The sequence below is a fragment of the Macrobrachium rosenbergii genome, chromosome 24 (genome assembly GCF_040412425.1).
Source record: "Macrobrachium rosenbergii isolate ZJJX-2024 chromosome 24, ASM4041242v1, whole genome shotgun sequence".
Taxonomy (NCBI): domain Eukaryota; kingdom Metazoa; phylum Arthropoda; class Malacostraca; order Decapoda; family Palaemonidae; genus Macrobrachium; species Macrobrachium rosenbergii.
The window spans coordinates 15208316-15226609 of NC_089764.1; the positions used below are offsets into that span (position 1 = coordinate 15208316).

General features: G+C 41.7%; 1 protein-coding gene across 1 annotated transcript in view; it reads right to left on the reverse strand.

Moving 5' to 3' along the window:
• LOC136851892 (uncharacterized) overlaps positions 1–18294 on the reverse strand; it is a 110595-nt gene that overhangs the window by 50220 nt on the left and 42081 nt on the right. Inside the window, 4 exon segments of the mRNA XM_067126229.1 lie at positions 1001–1258; positions 15041–15047; positions 17447–17495; positions 17497–17668. Coding sequence (XP_066982330.1) covers positions 1001–1258; positions 15041–15047; positions 17447–17495; positions 17497–17668 — 486 coding nt within the window.

Consider the following 18294-nt stretch of genomic DNA (forward strand, 5'->3'; position numbering starts at 1 on the left):
GTAATAAATTCTGATTCATTAATATGTAAATAACGGTTAGCCACTTTGGGATTATAACTTTTGCATGTTCTACACATATAATCAAAGATAATAAAACCATATAAACTATTTTGATTCTGTGATTCACTTGTTTTTATACACACACTTTCATAACCATTTATCTATTTCCTTTTTTAATTCAATGAAGATACCAACAAACATATTATATTTATCTATCTTTGCTCATCTAGGGGTGCTACCTACAGTGAGCTTTACAAAGCACACTGTACTTATTGGAAATAGTCCTTTGCAGCATTCCCTGGCCACAGGTGCACAGCTTTTTCTTCTCTTATTATCATTCCCCTTTCCAACTACTATATAAGATTTCCTTAAATTTACTTTGGTTCAGTTTTCAACTTCCATAACTAAGCTTTTGGGTTGGTCATATGAATCTAGTAAAAAGTGACTCACTGGTGGTCTCAACAAAACTCATTTATAACAATAATAATATTTATAAATAACTGTAGATAAATTCACTGATATACTGTAGGTATTATCCATCTATGATTAAATCTTCGTCATCCTTACTCCTCCAAGTAACAAAAAGCAATCCTGTGATCATACAGGCACTGGAACTGTTTGGTTATTCAGAACATACAAAAAGATATTGTTATTCTCTAACCCATTATTTCAAAGGCTCCAGAGAAAAAGGCAAATTGACTTTCCTTCTCATTTCATAAGTAATCATACTAGATGAATTAATGATAGTACTTAGGTATGAAACTTACCAATATAGCTTGAGTACTCAAGTCTGTTTATTCCATTTCAAGTTAAGATGTCAGTTAAAAAGTGCAACTCATTTAATTTTATTCTTCCACATATAACTGAAGGAAAAGTTAAGTTCACATTAACAAGCAACAATATATGAATTCTAAAGGTGCATGAAAGAAAAATTAATACAGCCCTGACAGTCTTAATCTTAAATATCTTATCAAGAAAAAATGCTGCAGAATAAACTTACCATTTCTGGGTTTGAACTGCAAAGTTGACATGAGCTCAACAACAGGTAATGCAAAAGCTAGAGTTTTTCCTGCACCAGTTTTAGCTGTTCCACGTAAATCCTTGCCTTCCAAGAGAGGGGGAATGGCTTTTGCCTGGATTTCTGTCATATTCTTAAAGCCCATTCTTTCTATGGCATTCAAGGTTATGTCTGACACTCTGTCACGCAAACTTTCAAAAGATCGACTTGTTGCAGAATCAAACCCAAGGGTACTGGAGCCTAGAAAATAAAAATTATCTAATTAAAACCAAATTTCAAGGATAAATCTAAATACTAAAATAATACTCCTCTTAATGAAAATTATCACATTTATAAGGAATTTTATTAAGGTCCACCGAACCTTCAGTGAGTCAGGTGGTACATTTGCATTTCATAAAATTATAAAAATGTTAACAAGTAAATGGATTAGTATTAACAATTTTGAATGAAACTTTTCAGTGAAGTTACTTGCAAGACTAATTCTGAGTGCAATATAACTTTTTTTGGTAGCCTAGTAGCTGGTCATCCTCAAAGAAGTTACTCTCATGGTCCCGGCCCCCAGGCTCCATAAGACAGACCAACCAATTTCAAAGAGTTCTTTTTTAGTTGGTCTTGGCCAGAATAATAGGACTCAAGACAAGAGGGCTCTTTCTCTTTGACTACGCCGACTACCTAGGTTCATTCTTATCCTTTACGCACTGATGTGGCAACAGGGCATTAAACATTGGCCATTTTTCCCATTACTTTTTAGGTCTAATACACACTGATGCCTCCCTGACAGGTTGGAAAGGCCATTTGGGGGATCGTCAGGTAGCAGAAGTGTCTTATCAACTTCCTAGAGCTGATGGTTGTCTTTCTATCGCTCAGAAAACTGAAACCTCCAAAAGGATCCCATATTTTGTTGGTCCTAGACAATATGACTGCAATGTAATGCATCAAGAGGTTGGGCTCAAGTTTAGCCCCTCTCAATACAGTAATGCTATCTATCCTACGGATGGCGCAAGCAAGGATGTGGCACTTGTCTGTAATGCACCTCACAGGGTCTCTCAATGTAATAGCAGACTCGCTGTCAAGGAATACAACAGCCTCGACTGAGTGGATGTTAGAAAGTCACTCCTTTCAATTAATTGCCAACATACTTCCACATCTGGAAGTGGACCTGTTTGCCAAATGTGCGAACCAACAACTTCCAGTGTGTGTCTCCAAACCTGGACAGTCAGGCAATAGCAAGAGATGCATTCCTGCAAGACTGGAGCAAATGTAAGACACTACACCTTATTCCTCCATTGTCCCAAATTTTGAATGATAATAATAACAATAATAATAATAATACTATACAATACTGTACCTGTAATACTAATGTAATACGTTCAGGTATTAAGTGCTACACTATTATTATTATTATTATTAAAACAGTTTAACCAGACCACTGAGCTGAGTATCAGCTCTCATAAGGCTGGCCCAAAGGGTTTTGATGAAATGACAGGTCATTCGGTCTGGTGATGAATGAATGAAAATGAAATTAAAAACTGCACAAAGGCACACGCTCTCATACTGGAACACACTCACACAATAAATACATTTATACTCATGTTTCTATATATACTCACTAAAAAGGTATATAAAAATTTTTTAAAAATTAATATTTTAAAATAATTGTTTTAAAATTCATCAGACCCCTAAGGGTTTTTGTTTTTCTATTCCTTACTTTTTACATTTTATCAATTAAATCACAGCTCCCCATGAACATTAACATTGGTATTACTGAAAATGTAAGAGATTCTGACAAAATTTCCTTCATTGATCAACTTCCAAAATTTGATAATCGCTGCAGGTTATATTTGGACATTCAGACAATACATGTTTGACTGTTATCAACACTTTGCAATCTGGCCATTTGGAAGAGGGCCACATGGACTCTTCGTTAAGTGTCCATGTTGTCAAACGAGTACGGCCTATTCGAAGACACGTCAGAATTACCTGTGTGTGTATGTGTGTGTCTCTCTCTCTGATATGATGAACTCCATTTTCCAACACTGGACTTAACCTATTTTAATTTATTATTTTCAGGTTCTTCATTCCATATATTTTGTCATTTACAGTACTTACAATAATTGTTTTTATATATCTTGTATAATCACTAATAGGGATGTCTACATTTGCTCTTGTCATGTGGACTGCTTCTTTAGTTGCTTTATCAGCCTCTTCATTTCCTTTAATCCCTACATGAGCAGGGATCCAACATATTTCAAAATTTTTCCATTATTATACAATTTATGGAGTGAACACTTAAATTTGTTGAACAATATTATTTTTTTTATTATAGCTTTGGATGGCTTCTATAGCACTTCTGGAGTTGCTATCAATCACAAAATTATTACAAGAGGTTTCTTTAATTATTTTTATGGCTGATGCTATAGCACATAACTCAGCTGTAAGTACTGAGGCATTAACTGGTAGAGAGAACTGATACATTTTGTCTAGGGATACTGTAGCATACCCCCACTCCGTATTGTAACTTGGATCCATCGGTGTACATTGCATAATGTGGACCTTTTCGGATTATGTGTTCTACTGTAAGTTGTCTATGGGGTTCTGGGGTATATGAATAACTGTTTGATAAATATTTTAAGTGTGTACAAATTCTCATTTTATTCATTGTCCAAGGAGGAGGTAATTTTACTATTAAAGGTAACTGCATACTTATATTTAGCGACTCAAACAATCTTCTAGCTCTAACCAGGAAAGAAGGTGAATGACTTTATAAACACATCTCGTAATCCAAATAATTTTTTGGTTGGAGAATCATTTGTCTGAATTCTCAGAGCACTCTTCACTGTTACTAGCTCTCTATGGGGAGAGAGAGGTAGTTCACTACATTCAACTTGTTTCTTTACACTTGTTGGTGATGAATGAAAAGTTCCTGAACACATTCTAAGGCCTTCATTATGAGCTGGAGCTAATGTTTTCAGCATTGCCTCTGATGCCAAGCTATACATTTGACTTCCATAATCAATGATTGACATCACTGTTGCATTATACAGCACAGTAAGGCTGTCTATCGACTCCCCAAGTAGTGTTCGATAGTTTTTTAATTAGGTTTAATGCTCTTTTACATTTTGGTTTCATGTATGTTATGTGGGCTTTCCAGTTCAAGTGAGCATCAAATACTAATCCCAAAAATTTTGCTGTTTGGTCAACTGGTATGGAATGATTTCTGATTTTTAAATCTACTGTATTTCTTCATCTTTTTTTCCACTTTTTATTTTTACAAAAAATTACTGCTTGAGTCTTTGAAGCCTACAGATGAGGCCCATTTACCTTTTTTTTTATAGTTTTATTAACGATTCGTTCTGCATGTTTTAAGTGAGATACTGAATAATATATGGCAAAATCATCCATATACAAGTTACTTTTAATTCCAATAAGTAGGTTATTACTGATATCATTTATTGCTAAGGTAAACAGTGTGCCACTAAGGGTGCTTCCTTGTGGAACACCATTTTCAAGTGGAAATGTACTTAACAATACATCATCAGTTCTCACTTGAAAAGTACGATTTGTCAGAAAGGTAAATGCCCACGGATGTTATTTTATGCAACATTTTTAACCCTTAAACACTGAGCCTCTATTTACGAAAGTGTCAGCTGTATGCGGCGGCGTTTGGGAGTTAGTGCGAAGCGGAAAAAGTTTTTAAAAAAATCAAAGCACGCTTAGTTTTTAAGATTGAGAGTTCATTTTGGCTCCTTTTTTGACATTGCCTGAAGTTTAGTAGGCAACCATCAGAAATGAAAAAATATCATTATCATATATAAATATTGAAATATATGACAGCACGAAAAAAAATTTCATATATAATTGTATACAAATCGCGCTGTGAGCAAAACAGTTAAGCTAATGAGTTTTTTTTTCTTCATATTGTACAATAAATTGCGATGATTTTGGTATATAACAAATTGTAAAATGATCAAAGCAACACAGAGAAAATAATATCACAAAATGATGCATGAATTCGTAACGCAGCGGACGTAAATAAAAGTTTTATTCAAAAATTCACCATAAATCGAAATATTATGGTAGAGACTTCCCGTCTGTTGCAAAATGAAGGTAATTGATTGAATATTACTAGACTGTAAGTGTTTTAGCTTACAATTGCAGTTTTCGACCATTTCGGTCGAGTTAAAGTTGACCGAAGGTCAAATTTTTTCTATTTATTGTGATTTATATGAAAATATTTCAAAACTGATAAAAGCTACAACCATGAGGTATTTTTTGTTGTATTCTACATGAAATTGCGCACATTTTCATATATAAAACTTTATGTAACGACTAATATAAAACAGTGCAAACATTACGACAAAGTGACGAAAGAATTTCTGAGATGTTCGGCAGAGTTACCACACACGGACGTAAGGAAAAAGTTTTTTTTCAAAATTTCACCATAAATCGAAATATTGTGCTAGAGACTTCCAATCTGTTGCAAAATGAAGGTAAATGATTGAATATTACTAGAAATGTAAGAGATTTAGCTTACAATTGCAGTTTTCGACCATTTCGGTCGAGTTGATCGAAGGTTGAAATTTTGGCACATCGTGATTTATATGAAAATATTTCAAAACTGATAAAAGCTACAACCATGAATTATTTTCTGTTGTATTCTACATGAAATTGTGCACATTTTCATATATAAAACTTTACGTAACAACTAATATAAAAGTGCAAACATTACGACAAAGTGACGAAAGAATTTCTGAGATGTTACAGAATTTCATAAATGAAATGTTGTGCTAGAGACTTCCAATTTGTTGCAAAATGAAGGTAAATGATTGAATATTACTAAAATGTAAGAGTTTCAGCTTACAATTGCGTTTTTCGACCATTTGCTGTCGAGTCAAAGTTGACGAAAATTGATTTTTCAAAAATTTCAAAACCATAAATCGAAATATTGTTTTTGTTGACTTCCAATTTGTTGCAAAATGAAGGTAAATGATTGAATATGCAAACTAGAATGTGACGTAAAGAATTTCAGCTTCAATTGCGATGTAAGCAAAAGTTTTTTTAAAAAATTTTCAACCACTTTTGTTGCAAAATGAAGTTAAATGATTGAATATTACTAGAATGTAAGAGTTTTAGTCGTTTTTCAACCATTTCGGTCGAGTCAAAGTTGACCGAAGGTTGAAATTTTTTGTAGTCGACGTACGGTACGTCCATTTGTCACCTGATAGACAATTTTAGTCGACTTACGATACGTCCAGTCAGCGTTTAAGGGTTAATATCTCTGTGTAGTATCATATGCCTTTTCAATGTCAAAAAAGACAACTACAGTAATTTGTTTTCGTTCAAGTCCTTTTCATATGTGGTCTTCCAAGTTAGACAGAGAATCCAGTGTAGACCTGTTACATTGTGACCCAAATTGAATAGGAGTCAAAATTTTATTTTCTCGAATGTTCCATGTTAGTCGAGCATTTATCATTTTCTCTAGTAATTTGCCTAAACAACTTCTTAAAGAAAATGGTCTGTAACTGTTTACATTACTGGGATCTTTTCCACATTTGGGGACAGGAATAATTATAGCTTTACGCCACTCATCAAGAAATAAATTTCGAAGCCATAAGTGGTTATAAAACTCTAATAAGAATGTCTTTGCCAAAGGTGCTAAATGGCAGATCATTTCAAAACAAATATTGTCACCTTCAGGGGCAGATTTATTGCTGTTCAACAGACCAAATTCCAACTCTTCCATATTAAATTTTCTATTATAATATATACCTTATATTGTTTCAAAATTTGTTATTAATTCTATACTATTTTTCTTTGTGTGGAAATGCTAATCTAAATTTCTATCAATGCTTACTTTTGCTAGATTTTCTCCTATTACATTATTTATTTCTTTAGGATCAAGTACTGTATTCTTTTCCCATCTTTTATTATGGGGTGTCTAGGTGGTTTAACATAGATACCATTTATTTTCCTGAAAATTTCCCATATTTTTTTTATGTGAGCATTACTAGAGATCTATACATAATTCTTCCATGAAATGAATTCTTCCCTGAATTACTTCTCATTTAAATTTTGCAGATATTTTGTTATCTAGAGGTTTTGATGTATAAATTTCTAAAAATTTAATAATATAGTCAGTTTTTAAAGTTCCTTCTAATATTGGTAGTGTTTTGTTTATTTTACTGAACTTTCTATTAAAATTATCTATTCATCTTCCAATTTAGTGTTTTATTTTTATTAATTCTGTTAGCTTTTCAGACCATCATGGGACTTTGTGTTTTGTTGGATGAGATTTTGAATTTGGTATCGCTTTATCAGCAGCATTTTCACTGAAATCAACAAGAAATTTATTATTTTCATTCTGGTCTTTTAAATATTCAAAAGGTGGGATATTCCTAGTGTGGAATTCATATTGCTCCCAATCTGCTTTATGCAGTAAACCCCCCATATTCATGCATTTAGTCATGAAAATATGAACAGTAATTAGTGAATATTTCTCTGTGAAAAATACCGCGAATGGGCGAATTTTCTGCGAATAATGGGTAGATACATTCCACAAAGAAATCCACAAATACATGAGTCCGCGAATCGTGAGACCGCGAATACGGGGGTTTACTGTATGTGTCCCTCGTGTCAATTGAAATCATCCAATCTCCCTGGTGAATGACTGCTAGGATGAATTGGCTCACTTCCATTTTGAGCCTGGTTTTCTGGTTATACAAATTCAAGGCACTTATGTCCAGAACTGGCCTCCACTCTCCTGAGGCATTGGGAAATACCCTGGAAAGCAGGTGTCCTTCCTCGACCACTTTGATGGCTTCTTTCTTGAGGAGGGATGATACTTCTTGGAAAATCTCTTGGAGCCTATGGAGTAGGCTGTCAAAATGTAGGAGAGTTTGCCAACTCTCTTCGCCGATGCCAGGGCTAGCAGGAAGACAGTCTTGAGAGTCAGATCCTTGTCTGATGACTCTCATAAAGGCTCGTACAGTGCACGAGTCAGGCTCCTTAGAACGAGAGTCACATCCCATGCAGGGGGCCTGTGGTCCATGGGTGAGGAAGACCTTTCGAAGCTCCTCATCAGTAGGGAAATCTCGAAGGAGGAAGAGATGTCTACTCCCTTCAGCTGCAAGACTAGGCCAAGTGCAGCACGGTAGCCTTTTACAGCTGAAATGGAGAGAAGCTTCTCTCGGCGAAGGAAGATGAGGAAGTCCGCTACCTGCTGAACAGTAGCTCCGACTGAACCATACAAGACAGACCACTTTCCCTGGTATACCTCTGCAGAGGATTGTCTGAGGTACCCGGCCATCTCTGTTGCTGCCTGACACGAAAAGCCTCTAGCCTGCAGGAGATGGTGGATAACCTCCAGCTGTGAAGACACAGGGACTGCACTGCCTGGTGGTACTGCTCCACGTGGGGTTGACACAGCAGGTTGGGCCAGCGGGGGATCTCTCCCGGCGCCTAGGAAAGAAGAGCTAACAGGTTGGGATACCAAACGGCCTGCGGCCATTTGGGTGCCACCAGAACCATTCTGAGATTCGGAGTGATCATCATTTGGTTGATCACTCGGCGAATCAGACAGAACGGAGGAAAGGCATAAACGTCGAGGTTGTCCCACGGGTGCTGGAATGTGTCCGCAGCAGCCCATGGGTCTGGTACGACCAAGCAGAAGGCCTGGAGTTTTCTGTTGTGCTGGGTGGCGAACAGGCTGATGACTGGATGCCCCCACAGGTCGAATAGCCTTTCTGTCACTTCCAAGTGAAGGGACCATTCGGTCCCGATCACCTGATTCTGGCGGCTGAGCTTGTCTGTCATGACATTCCTCTTGCCTGGAATGTACCTGGCTGACAGGTACATTCCAGGTGGAGCAGGAGGGATACTAGACCCTCCGCCTGTTGACATATGCCACTACTGTGGTACTGTTGCTCATCAGTACCATGGAGTGTCCCATCACTAGATCCCAGAACTCTTCAAGAGCCAGGAAGGCTGCCTTGAGTTCCAGGGTGTTGATGTGAAGGTGCTTGTCGTCTCTGTGCCAACTCCTGAAGTCAGCAACTCCTTCAGGTGTGCACCCTATCCCTCGATCGATGCGTCTGAGAACAGCAGCATGTCTGGAGGGGGAGTATGCAGGGATACTCCTATCAAGAGGTTCCTGTTGTCCACCCACCAGTGAAGGTCCTCTCTCACCACCTCGGAAAGAGGTATGAAAAAGGATTGGGGGTCTCGGGACTGGGACCAGTACTCCTTAAGCCCCCATTTTAGAGACCACAGGTGCAGACGCCCATGAGGTACCAGCTTCTCCAGCGACGACAGGTGACCGATAATGACTTGCCGTTGCCGGGCTGGCTGCTCCTGTCATGACATGAACAGCTGTGCTGCCTGCCTGAACCTGCTGATATGAGAGTCCGAGAGAAAGTGTTTCGCTGCTACCATGTCTATCAGCATGCCCAGGTACTTTATCCTCTGCTTGGGGGTGAGATCTGACTTCTCGAGGTTCACCAAGATGCCAAGATCGCGGCAAAACTCGAGGAGTCGATCCCTGCCCTGCAGCAACTGCGAGTGGGAGCTCGCCAAGGATGAGCCAGTCGTCGAGATACCTCAATACACCTATCCCGTTGAGTGGGCCCAAGCTGACTTAAGAGAGAAGACTCTCGTGAACACCTGGGAGTGGTCGAGAGCCCGAAGCAGAGTGCCCTGAATTGGAAGACCATCTCCCGAGGATAAAGCAGAGGTACTTGCGAGAGGATGGATGAATGGGTATTTGGAAATACGTATCCTTCAAGTCCACCGTAAGCATGAAGTCTTCTCCCTGATGGAAGCAAGCGCTGTTTCCATCGTGAACTGAGTCTGGCGAACGAATCGGTTCAGGGGAGAAAGGTCTATGACTGGTCTCCATCCCCCTTGGCTTTCTCTACGAGGAAGACACGGCTATAAAAGCCTGGAGACTGGTCTGACACGACTTCCACAGCACCCTTGCTCAGCATGGATTGCACTTCTTGCTGTAGTGCAGAGTCCTTCGGAGTTCCTTGGATGTAAGTGCGGAGATGGACCGGAGAGTAGGTGAGGACATCCACTATCCAGGTCTCGGCTCCATGTCGCTGCCATGTTGCCCAATGGCTTGACAAGCACCCCCCCACCTCCAGCAGCATTTGGGGGGGGAACGCCGCCCCTAGCGTTTCCCCTTCTTCTTCTTCCTCTTGCCCCCTTTTCCGGATTGGAAAGTGGGCTGAAAGGGGCAGGAAGACCCACCCTTTCTAGAGGAAGAAGAAGCCTGGGTGTTTCCATGGGACCCTTTCAAAGACTGGGACTTCTTAGGGGCCGAGGAATTTCTAGCCTGGCCGCAGTGGAACGCGAAGACCCAGAGGTCTTGGCCACTGGCTGGTGGACAAGCCGGTCGTTGTCATTGGCCTGGCACTTGTCCACCACAGCGTCCACCAACTCTCTAAGGAAGAGAGAGGCGGAACCCAGCAACAGTCCATTCCGCAGGGACATTGCCGACTCAGACCCCATGGACCTGGAGAAGCGAGAAAGAACGGCGTCCCTTTGCTTCAAGACCAGGTTAGCCCACAGGTTTGCCATCGAGGTAGGAGATGGCCCTACTTCCAGACTGGCACAGCCTCCCGAAGGCGGAGTACTCCCCGGGTACGATAGCGCCCGAGGAAGCAGCCACCTTGGATACTGTGAAAGACCACAGATCCATCCAGGAGACTGCCTGGAAGGCCACCATGGCGGTGGCTTCCAGGGTTGCAGCTTCTTGCTGAGAGAGGGAGATACTCTCTGCAGCAAGTTGCTGCAATGTGAGACCCTGATCTAGATAAACCAGGTCCAGGGCAACCTGCTTAGGTGGCAATGCCTTCTCCGACGGAGCGTAGAAGCGCTTCTGGCAAGGCAGAGGAGGGGGAAGAAGCTTGTCCGAGCGGTTCGATCTGAGAGAATTGTCCTGCCCAGACACAAGACTATTCACTTGATCGAGTACCCCCTCGGCAAGCGTGGACCATGGCAGCCCAACCGAAGCCTTGGGTTCTTTCTTGGGTCCCCAGTAGGATTTGAGGCGTGACAGACAATCCACAGACGAGGCTGTGGTCCCTTCCCCGAGATCGCTGTGCTGACGAATCAGCGCAATAACCTCAGCAAATGTCCCCTGTATCTCGGGGGTGTCCACATCCTGGGGAAGAGGACCCTCGAGTCCTTCCAGAGTGCGGTCCTCCCGATCTACTCTCCTGCAGGAGGGAGAACCTCGGCAAACCCCGTGATCCTTCCTGCACCACACGGGCGTAAGACCTGGCCGAACAGAGGACCGAGCCAGGCACGTACGCCCCCGAGGTAGAACTCTGGGGAGACAACTCACCAGAGTTCTTCCTGTCTGACTTGCGCCCTCTGGAAGGAGCCCAGGAAGTAGAGGGCACAGGTGAGCAGGATCTGGCGCTCCCACTTGCCTTGCTGGCAGAACCAACAGGGGCAGTGGGCCGGGAGCGGTCACCAACCCACGGTGGTGACGGCGGCCCGGGTTGAGGAGAGCGCTTTCGCCTGGGCGAAGCAGTCTCCCGAGGAGAGTGGAGCACCGAGCTTGCCTTCCCCAAGCCAGGCTGGCCGCGCAGACATGGCCAAGGACTGGGAGAAGTCGAGCATGCGGCTGGCTGGCTCGAACTTGCACTGTCCTCTAGACGCGGCCCAGTCTTCTTCGAGGCTGAAACCCCTCGGGAAGACTGAGTAGGGGACCTCTTCTCTGCTTCACCAGGAGAGCCATTTGAGGACAACATCTAGATTCCAGGCAAATGATGTAGGCTTCTCTTGCTTGGAAGTGTCTGGGCTTAATTAGATCGCTTGTGTCTCGATTAGCAGACAAATCGAGACCTCTATGTCTAAACACAGAGTTTAGTATAGACCTACAACCTCTGACTGTAGAAGTGTCCAAGTCTCGAGAGGACCTCAGAAACATTAAAAAATCAGCGATTTGTGCTACAGAGGTTTTAGAAGACGATACGCCATGTCTTCAGCACCAGTCACGAAAGACTGTCCACTTCGCCTGGTAGACATCACCGAAAGACTGACGTCTGCACCTGGCAATTGCTTCTGCAGCTCTTCTTGAAAAGCCCTTCACTCTGACAAGCTCCCTGACAGTCTTAAGCCTGTCAAGAGCGATAGCAGATAAGCCTTGATGGAAGTGATGGAATTGAGGCTGCTTTAGAAGGCTTCTCTTCTGAGGCAGAAGTCTGAGAAGTCTGTTAGGAGACTGAGAAGGTCCAGGAACCACTCTTTCTGTGGCCAAAATGGAGCTACAAGCATCATGGATGTGCTGGTGTGAGCATTGAACTTGTTTAAAACAAAGACTTCTCTCACCATGCTGAACAGTGGGAAGGTGTAGACATCCAAGTCTGACCAGTCTTGGAGAACGTCATCCGTTGCCCATGCCAGAGGGTCCAGGGCTGGGGAACAATAAATGGGAAGGCGATGGTTCCTTGACGTTGCAAACAGGCCTATCGGCAGCTTTTCCCACTGTTTCCTCAGGCCAGGCCTGTCTGCAGCGACTTAACTTGTCCACAAGAACATTTAACTTGCCTTGGATGAAGCGAGTTATTATCCTGGTGCAGTTGTTCTCTGCGCAGAGAAGAAGGTCCTTGACCACTTCATAAGAGGAGAAGAAGTGAGTCCCTTCATGATTTTTTCACATAGGCCAATGCAGTCGTGTTGTCTGAATGGACTGTGACTGTCTTGCAGCAATGTTGTTGCAAAATGCTGAAGGGCCAAGTGAATCGCCTTCAGTTCCCTTACACTGATATGCAGTCTCTTTTCCTCTAACAACCACGTCCCGGAAAACTCCATGTCATTTAACATAGGCCCTCAACCTAGATCCAACATGTCTGAATACAATGTTAGGTTGGGGCTCAGCGGTTGCAATGACTTTCCTACTAAAAAACTCTCCTCTGCAAGTCACCACCGAAGGTCCTCCTTGATCTCAGCAGTGATGCGGAAAATGAAAGGAGTCTGGGAGAGTCTTCCTTTGCCAACTGGCCTTTAGGAAGAATTGCAGGACTCTCGTGTGTAACCTTCCTAAAGGCATGAACCTCTCAATGGACGAGTGCCCAGCAGACTCATCCACTCATTGGCTGTGCATAACGGGCGAGACATGAAGTTTCTTGCTTTCTTCAGGCAGTCCTGAATCCTTTTGTGGGACAGAAAAGCCCAAAAAGTCAGAGCATCGATCTTCATCCCCAAATAGAGAATCGACTGCGTCAGAGCAACATGGGTGAAGACTTGCAGAGCTGTACAGAGGCCGAAAGCAGAGAGCCCTGAACTGAAGGACCCTGCCCTGGAATACAAACCGCAGATACTTCCTGGAGTCTGGATGTACTGGGACATGTAAGTATGCATCCTCCATGCCAATCGTTACCTTCTAGTCTCCCTGATGAATGCCTGACAGGACTGAACAGTTCGTTTCCATTTTGAACTTGGTGGTCTGCACAAAAAAGTTCAAAGCACTGATGTCCAAGACAGGTCTCCAACTTCCCAATGCCTTGGGGATAATGAACACATGGTTGTAAAAATCCTCTGTGCTTACGTCTTCAACCACTTCCACAGCTCTTTTCCTGAGTATGGATGATATTTCTTCCTTCAGGGACAAAAACCTCTTCAAGCCTTTCGAGTAGGCTGTTAAGCTGATCAGCGAGGATGTCAAAGGAAGTTTTTCCCTTAATGGGATGGCGTAGCCCTCCTGTAGGACTTTTACTATCCAGGATTCTGCATTCCTGGCTTCCCATTTGTCCCAGAAATGAAGAAGCCTAGCTCCTACAGGGACACGGACCGGAGCCTTACTTGTGAGAGGCCGCTTTGGAGGATGACTTCTTGGCTGGTCGGACTGATCGCATATTTGGGGTGGGATGACTTCTTGGCTGGCTGCTGGCAACTGACAGTTCTCATGCTGAACGGGACTGAAGGCCATGGGTTGGTTCCTCGGCACGCCTTGTGGCTCCTTGTCGACTTCTGTAAACGCGACCTGCTCTTATTGTGGCTGCGATTTAAAGGTGTGAACTGCATACATGAATTGTGGCAACTAAAGAAATCCGCTCAGCTCAGTCATGGGCATCTCATGGAATTTAGTATTGTTCTTGCCTTGAAGGGGGAATGTCTTGCTCCGTTCTCTCCCATGACGTCTTTTTATTTATTTGCTCATAAATATACCCAGGGATTGCTGTTGGTTTTAGTTCTTATCTTTTACGATATGATGTCTGTTATAATTGTAATTTTGCAAAGAAATATTGGAAAAAACATGTATAAATCTAAAAAAGTTACTGCATTTCCTTATCTCAGTAAATTTACGTAAATATTTTACAAGTAAATATGCTCAGAATTTGTTACTGGTTTTTTTTCTTATCTGTTATAATACTGTGTGAACTGTAATTATAATTTTACAAAATAAAATAAAATAAATTATTAGAAAAAACATGTATAACTTGGTAAAATTTATGAGTGTTTTGTGAAAAAGGCCCTACACATGGTTGTCAATGGTCACTTTCAACTTCCCGTGGAAGGCAGGGAAAATTTTTTAGAATTTATTTCTCTTACACCATGTGCATTTGCATATCTTCCGCTTTCCACTGATATGTTTTTTCTTAAATTGGCCAACCTTAAAGTCTGCCCGGTCTATGGGGTTGCATGATATATACTGTAATTAGCCCATCCCTTCAGGGTTAAGGACTTCCATGGAGAATAAGGTAGCCAGCTCCTGGGAGCCATCCCTGATGGCCTTATCCGCAAGAGAGTACTCTCAACCAATCTGCAGCAAAGTTCTCTTGAAGTTACTGCAATCTTCTATTTTCTTGGCTAACGCCCCAACTGTCCAGTCCAAGAAGCTGAATACTTCAAAGACTTTAAATACGTCTCTCATGAAATGGTCTAGCTCCGAGGACATGAACATGATCTTAGCGGGGTTACAAGCAGACCCCGTGTTGAGTCAACAAGACTGGAGAAGTCCTCCCGGGAGAAGGCAGACGCTCCTAGAAAAGGAGCTTCCCTATGGAGTAGGACAAGTACCCTCTTGGTGACAGGTGGAAGGGAGGCGCACTGAAAACAGTCTTATCAAGTTCCATCTTCTCCACTAACCAACTGTCAATCCCTGCTAAAGCCTTCCTAAAAGATGAGGAAAGGACATCTTTGGTAGCCTGGAGGCCTCTGTTAGCTGTCTCAATGAAGGCTGAACCAGGCCATGACGGGGCCCTTGGAAAAAAGAAAGTTAGATAGCAGAAGAGGAAGTACTTCAAAAGCACTGCATACCCTGATGTAGGATGCTATCAATCGATGGCTTCTTCACTGGATTAAATGGGAGAAGGAGCCAAGTCCGCCGACCCTTTGTAGCAGAAGGTTGCTTCTGTAAAAGTCCAAGGATGCTATCCAACTGCCACTGGATAGTTCCAAAGAAGGATCCGTAACAGCAGGGGTTGGTGTCAAATGCTTGGCTACTGGCACTGACCATACCAAAGGCGAAAATTCTGACATATGGTGCTCGGAAACTAGGTGTATGGACACTAGGAGCTCGGACAACTCTGGGTGTTTAGATTCTGGAGGCTTGGACACTCGATGGTCAGACACTGTGCATTCGGACACTAGGTGCTCATAACCTGATTGCTCGGACACTGGGTGATCTGACACCATATGCTTGGACATTGGGTGTTTGGAAGCTGGGTGCTCAAACACCGAGTGTTCATAACCTGATCGTTCAGACACTGGGCAATCCGACACTATATGCTTGGAAATTGGGTGTTCGGACATTATGCGCTCAGAAGTTGGTGCTCGGACACTGGGTACTTTGATACAGAACACTTGGACACTAGTATATGTTCGAAAACTGGGCGCTGGACAACTGGGATGAGGAATGCTGCATCAAAGACTGGCTCTCCATCACCGAAGTGTTATTATGCACAACTGGCTCAGGGAAGTGGGGAAGCGTGCTCAGCAGAAGGAGCATGCCTTTTCAATGGCCTTCTTACTTTTGAAAAGCGTTTACACCCCCTGTCTGCGCTGGTGTCCGAATCTCTGGATGACAGAGCATGAACATCCATATGGACGCCTTTCCAATGGCAATCCGCAGAGTCCTGGGTTCAATCAACAAGCTTGGTTGAAGAGGCAACTACCCGTGGGCAAACCCCACGACCTCCCTTAGACTTCCGGTTTGCTTCCTCCCAGGTTTGGGGGAGTCTAACATTGACGTCTGTCTAGGAGCATCGGTGGGATGAGTAGTAACCACCTCCACTGACACTGTACTTGCGCCACCACTAATTACACTTACCTGGTGCCTAAGGGCCTTAAACAATGACCCAATTTGAGCTACAGTATTAAAAAGCAGACCAAACTTTTGATCAAATCTAGCTTCTAGGCTGGTCATGGCATCGAGTTTGGAAGACTGGGAGCCAGGTAGCAGAGTTTAGTCATACTTAGCAGAAGTAAGTCTAGTATTACAGCCTTTGCTACAATACCTAATACTGGACAAGCTAGAGTTCAACATACTAAATCAAACTAGTCACAAGTCTGAACAGGGAATTAGCTAAGCTAATAAATAGCATGCAACTAACACAGATGAATACTTCACCAAAGGCAAAAGATACAACCATCCAACGAAATTAAAATCAGAGCTGCTCAATCAAACATTGTCCAGTTGACCGGCAGAAGTGAATTGAGCTCTGCTGTATCTATTCTTCCCCGAAAGTGGGCGGGGTCTAGTTACCTAGACTAAAACAGTAGCACATTACTGCGAATTTCAAATTTTGAACTGCCGTGGTTAAGCGCAACTAATAGCTATGTAGTTACTTGGTAAGTTACTTATATAAAAATGAAATTTCTTCCAATAATAAGATTACCTCTTCCTCGGCCTATGCATAAGATATAAACCTGTGCACACTTGGAATCTTCTCATCTTACTATGCATATACCCAGAACATCATAAAAGTATATGCAACAGAATAGATTATGCAGTGATAGGGTCTATATCTTCACCAGGTGTGGGATTTGCAACAATATCACCCAACAAAACATACCAATTTACTTTGCCTAACCAAACTTCTGTTTTCACAACAAATTATGTGCAATAGGACTGGCCATTAAAAATATCAAAGATATACCATCACAAAAATGTGTAATTTTTAGGAACCCTTCAAAATTACTAAAATATTCCCATCAAAATTACCAAAACATTACCCTGCGTTGCACAGCTAATTTCCACTTCAAAAACTGTATGAAGATTGGTAAAAATGTAGAATAGAAAATTTAACTGCAAAGTAATGTAGAACAAACGTGATTTCCACTTCTACCTAGTTTAAAAGCTCAAGAAAAATGGTTCTCCGTCTTAACCAAGTCGCAAATAAAAATACCAACTGAACTTTACAATCAAATAATAAATGGCAAATCAAATAATTGTACTGCATCCTTACCAGCTGTTACTTCTTCACTTTCATAACCAGTCTCTTCTCCTTCATTGTGGCCATCTTCTTTTCCTCTGTGCTTGTTGATTTCACTGCATCATTAGTTTGACTGGTTCAGGTATCTCTCCATTTTCTATCTTCTTATTCTTCTTCTTCTTTTTTTTCTTCTTCACATCTACATGAACTTCATTATCAGCACCAGAGTCTAAGGCTGCTTCTACAGCTTCAAGTTTCTTAATCTCTGTATATGTAAAAATATCAAAAACATTACTCAGCAATAAGTCCCTTTTGTTATGGAGCTGAAACTTTATACAACAGATGTCCATTAAAATACTGTAAAATGTTCCAGTTTCAACTGTATAAAATCACTCGATCTTCTATCTGGTGATTAGCAAACTTTTAAAAATACTGTAGGTTTAGTTAGCGCAACAAGAGACGATTGGATTAAGTACAGTAATCTGTTTTTTATGTTTTTATATAACATTTCTGGGTAAAATCTGAGGGAAAAAAATATATTTATATCAAAGTACACAAATTTTTCTATAAGACCTTGTTCCATAAAAATATTTTTATGGTCTGAAATTAATTTATATTCTTTTCACATTGAAAAATAGCATTTTGCAATAAAATGTTCTGGAAAGAAGTAATAGCCAATCAACATATTCATTAGTAAGGTACCTGGCTTCTCTCTCCACTGCCCACTGTAAAGATTTATGCTATCTGTGTTGTGAGCTATACCTGCCCTGTCAACCTTCTAAGTACCTTCAATAACTATATGTGGTGTAACCACACACAGTTGATAAGACGAACAATCAAATACCCTAGTATACATGAACCTTCAAGAAAAGGGAGAGAAACAATAAGACC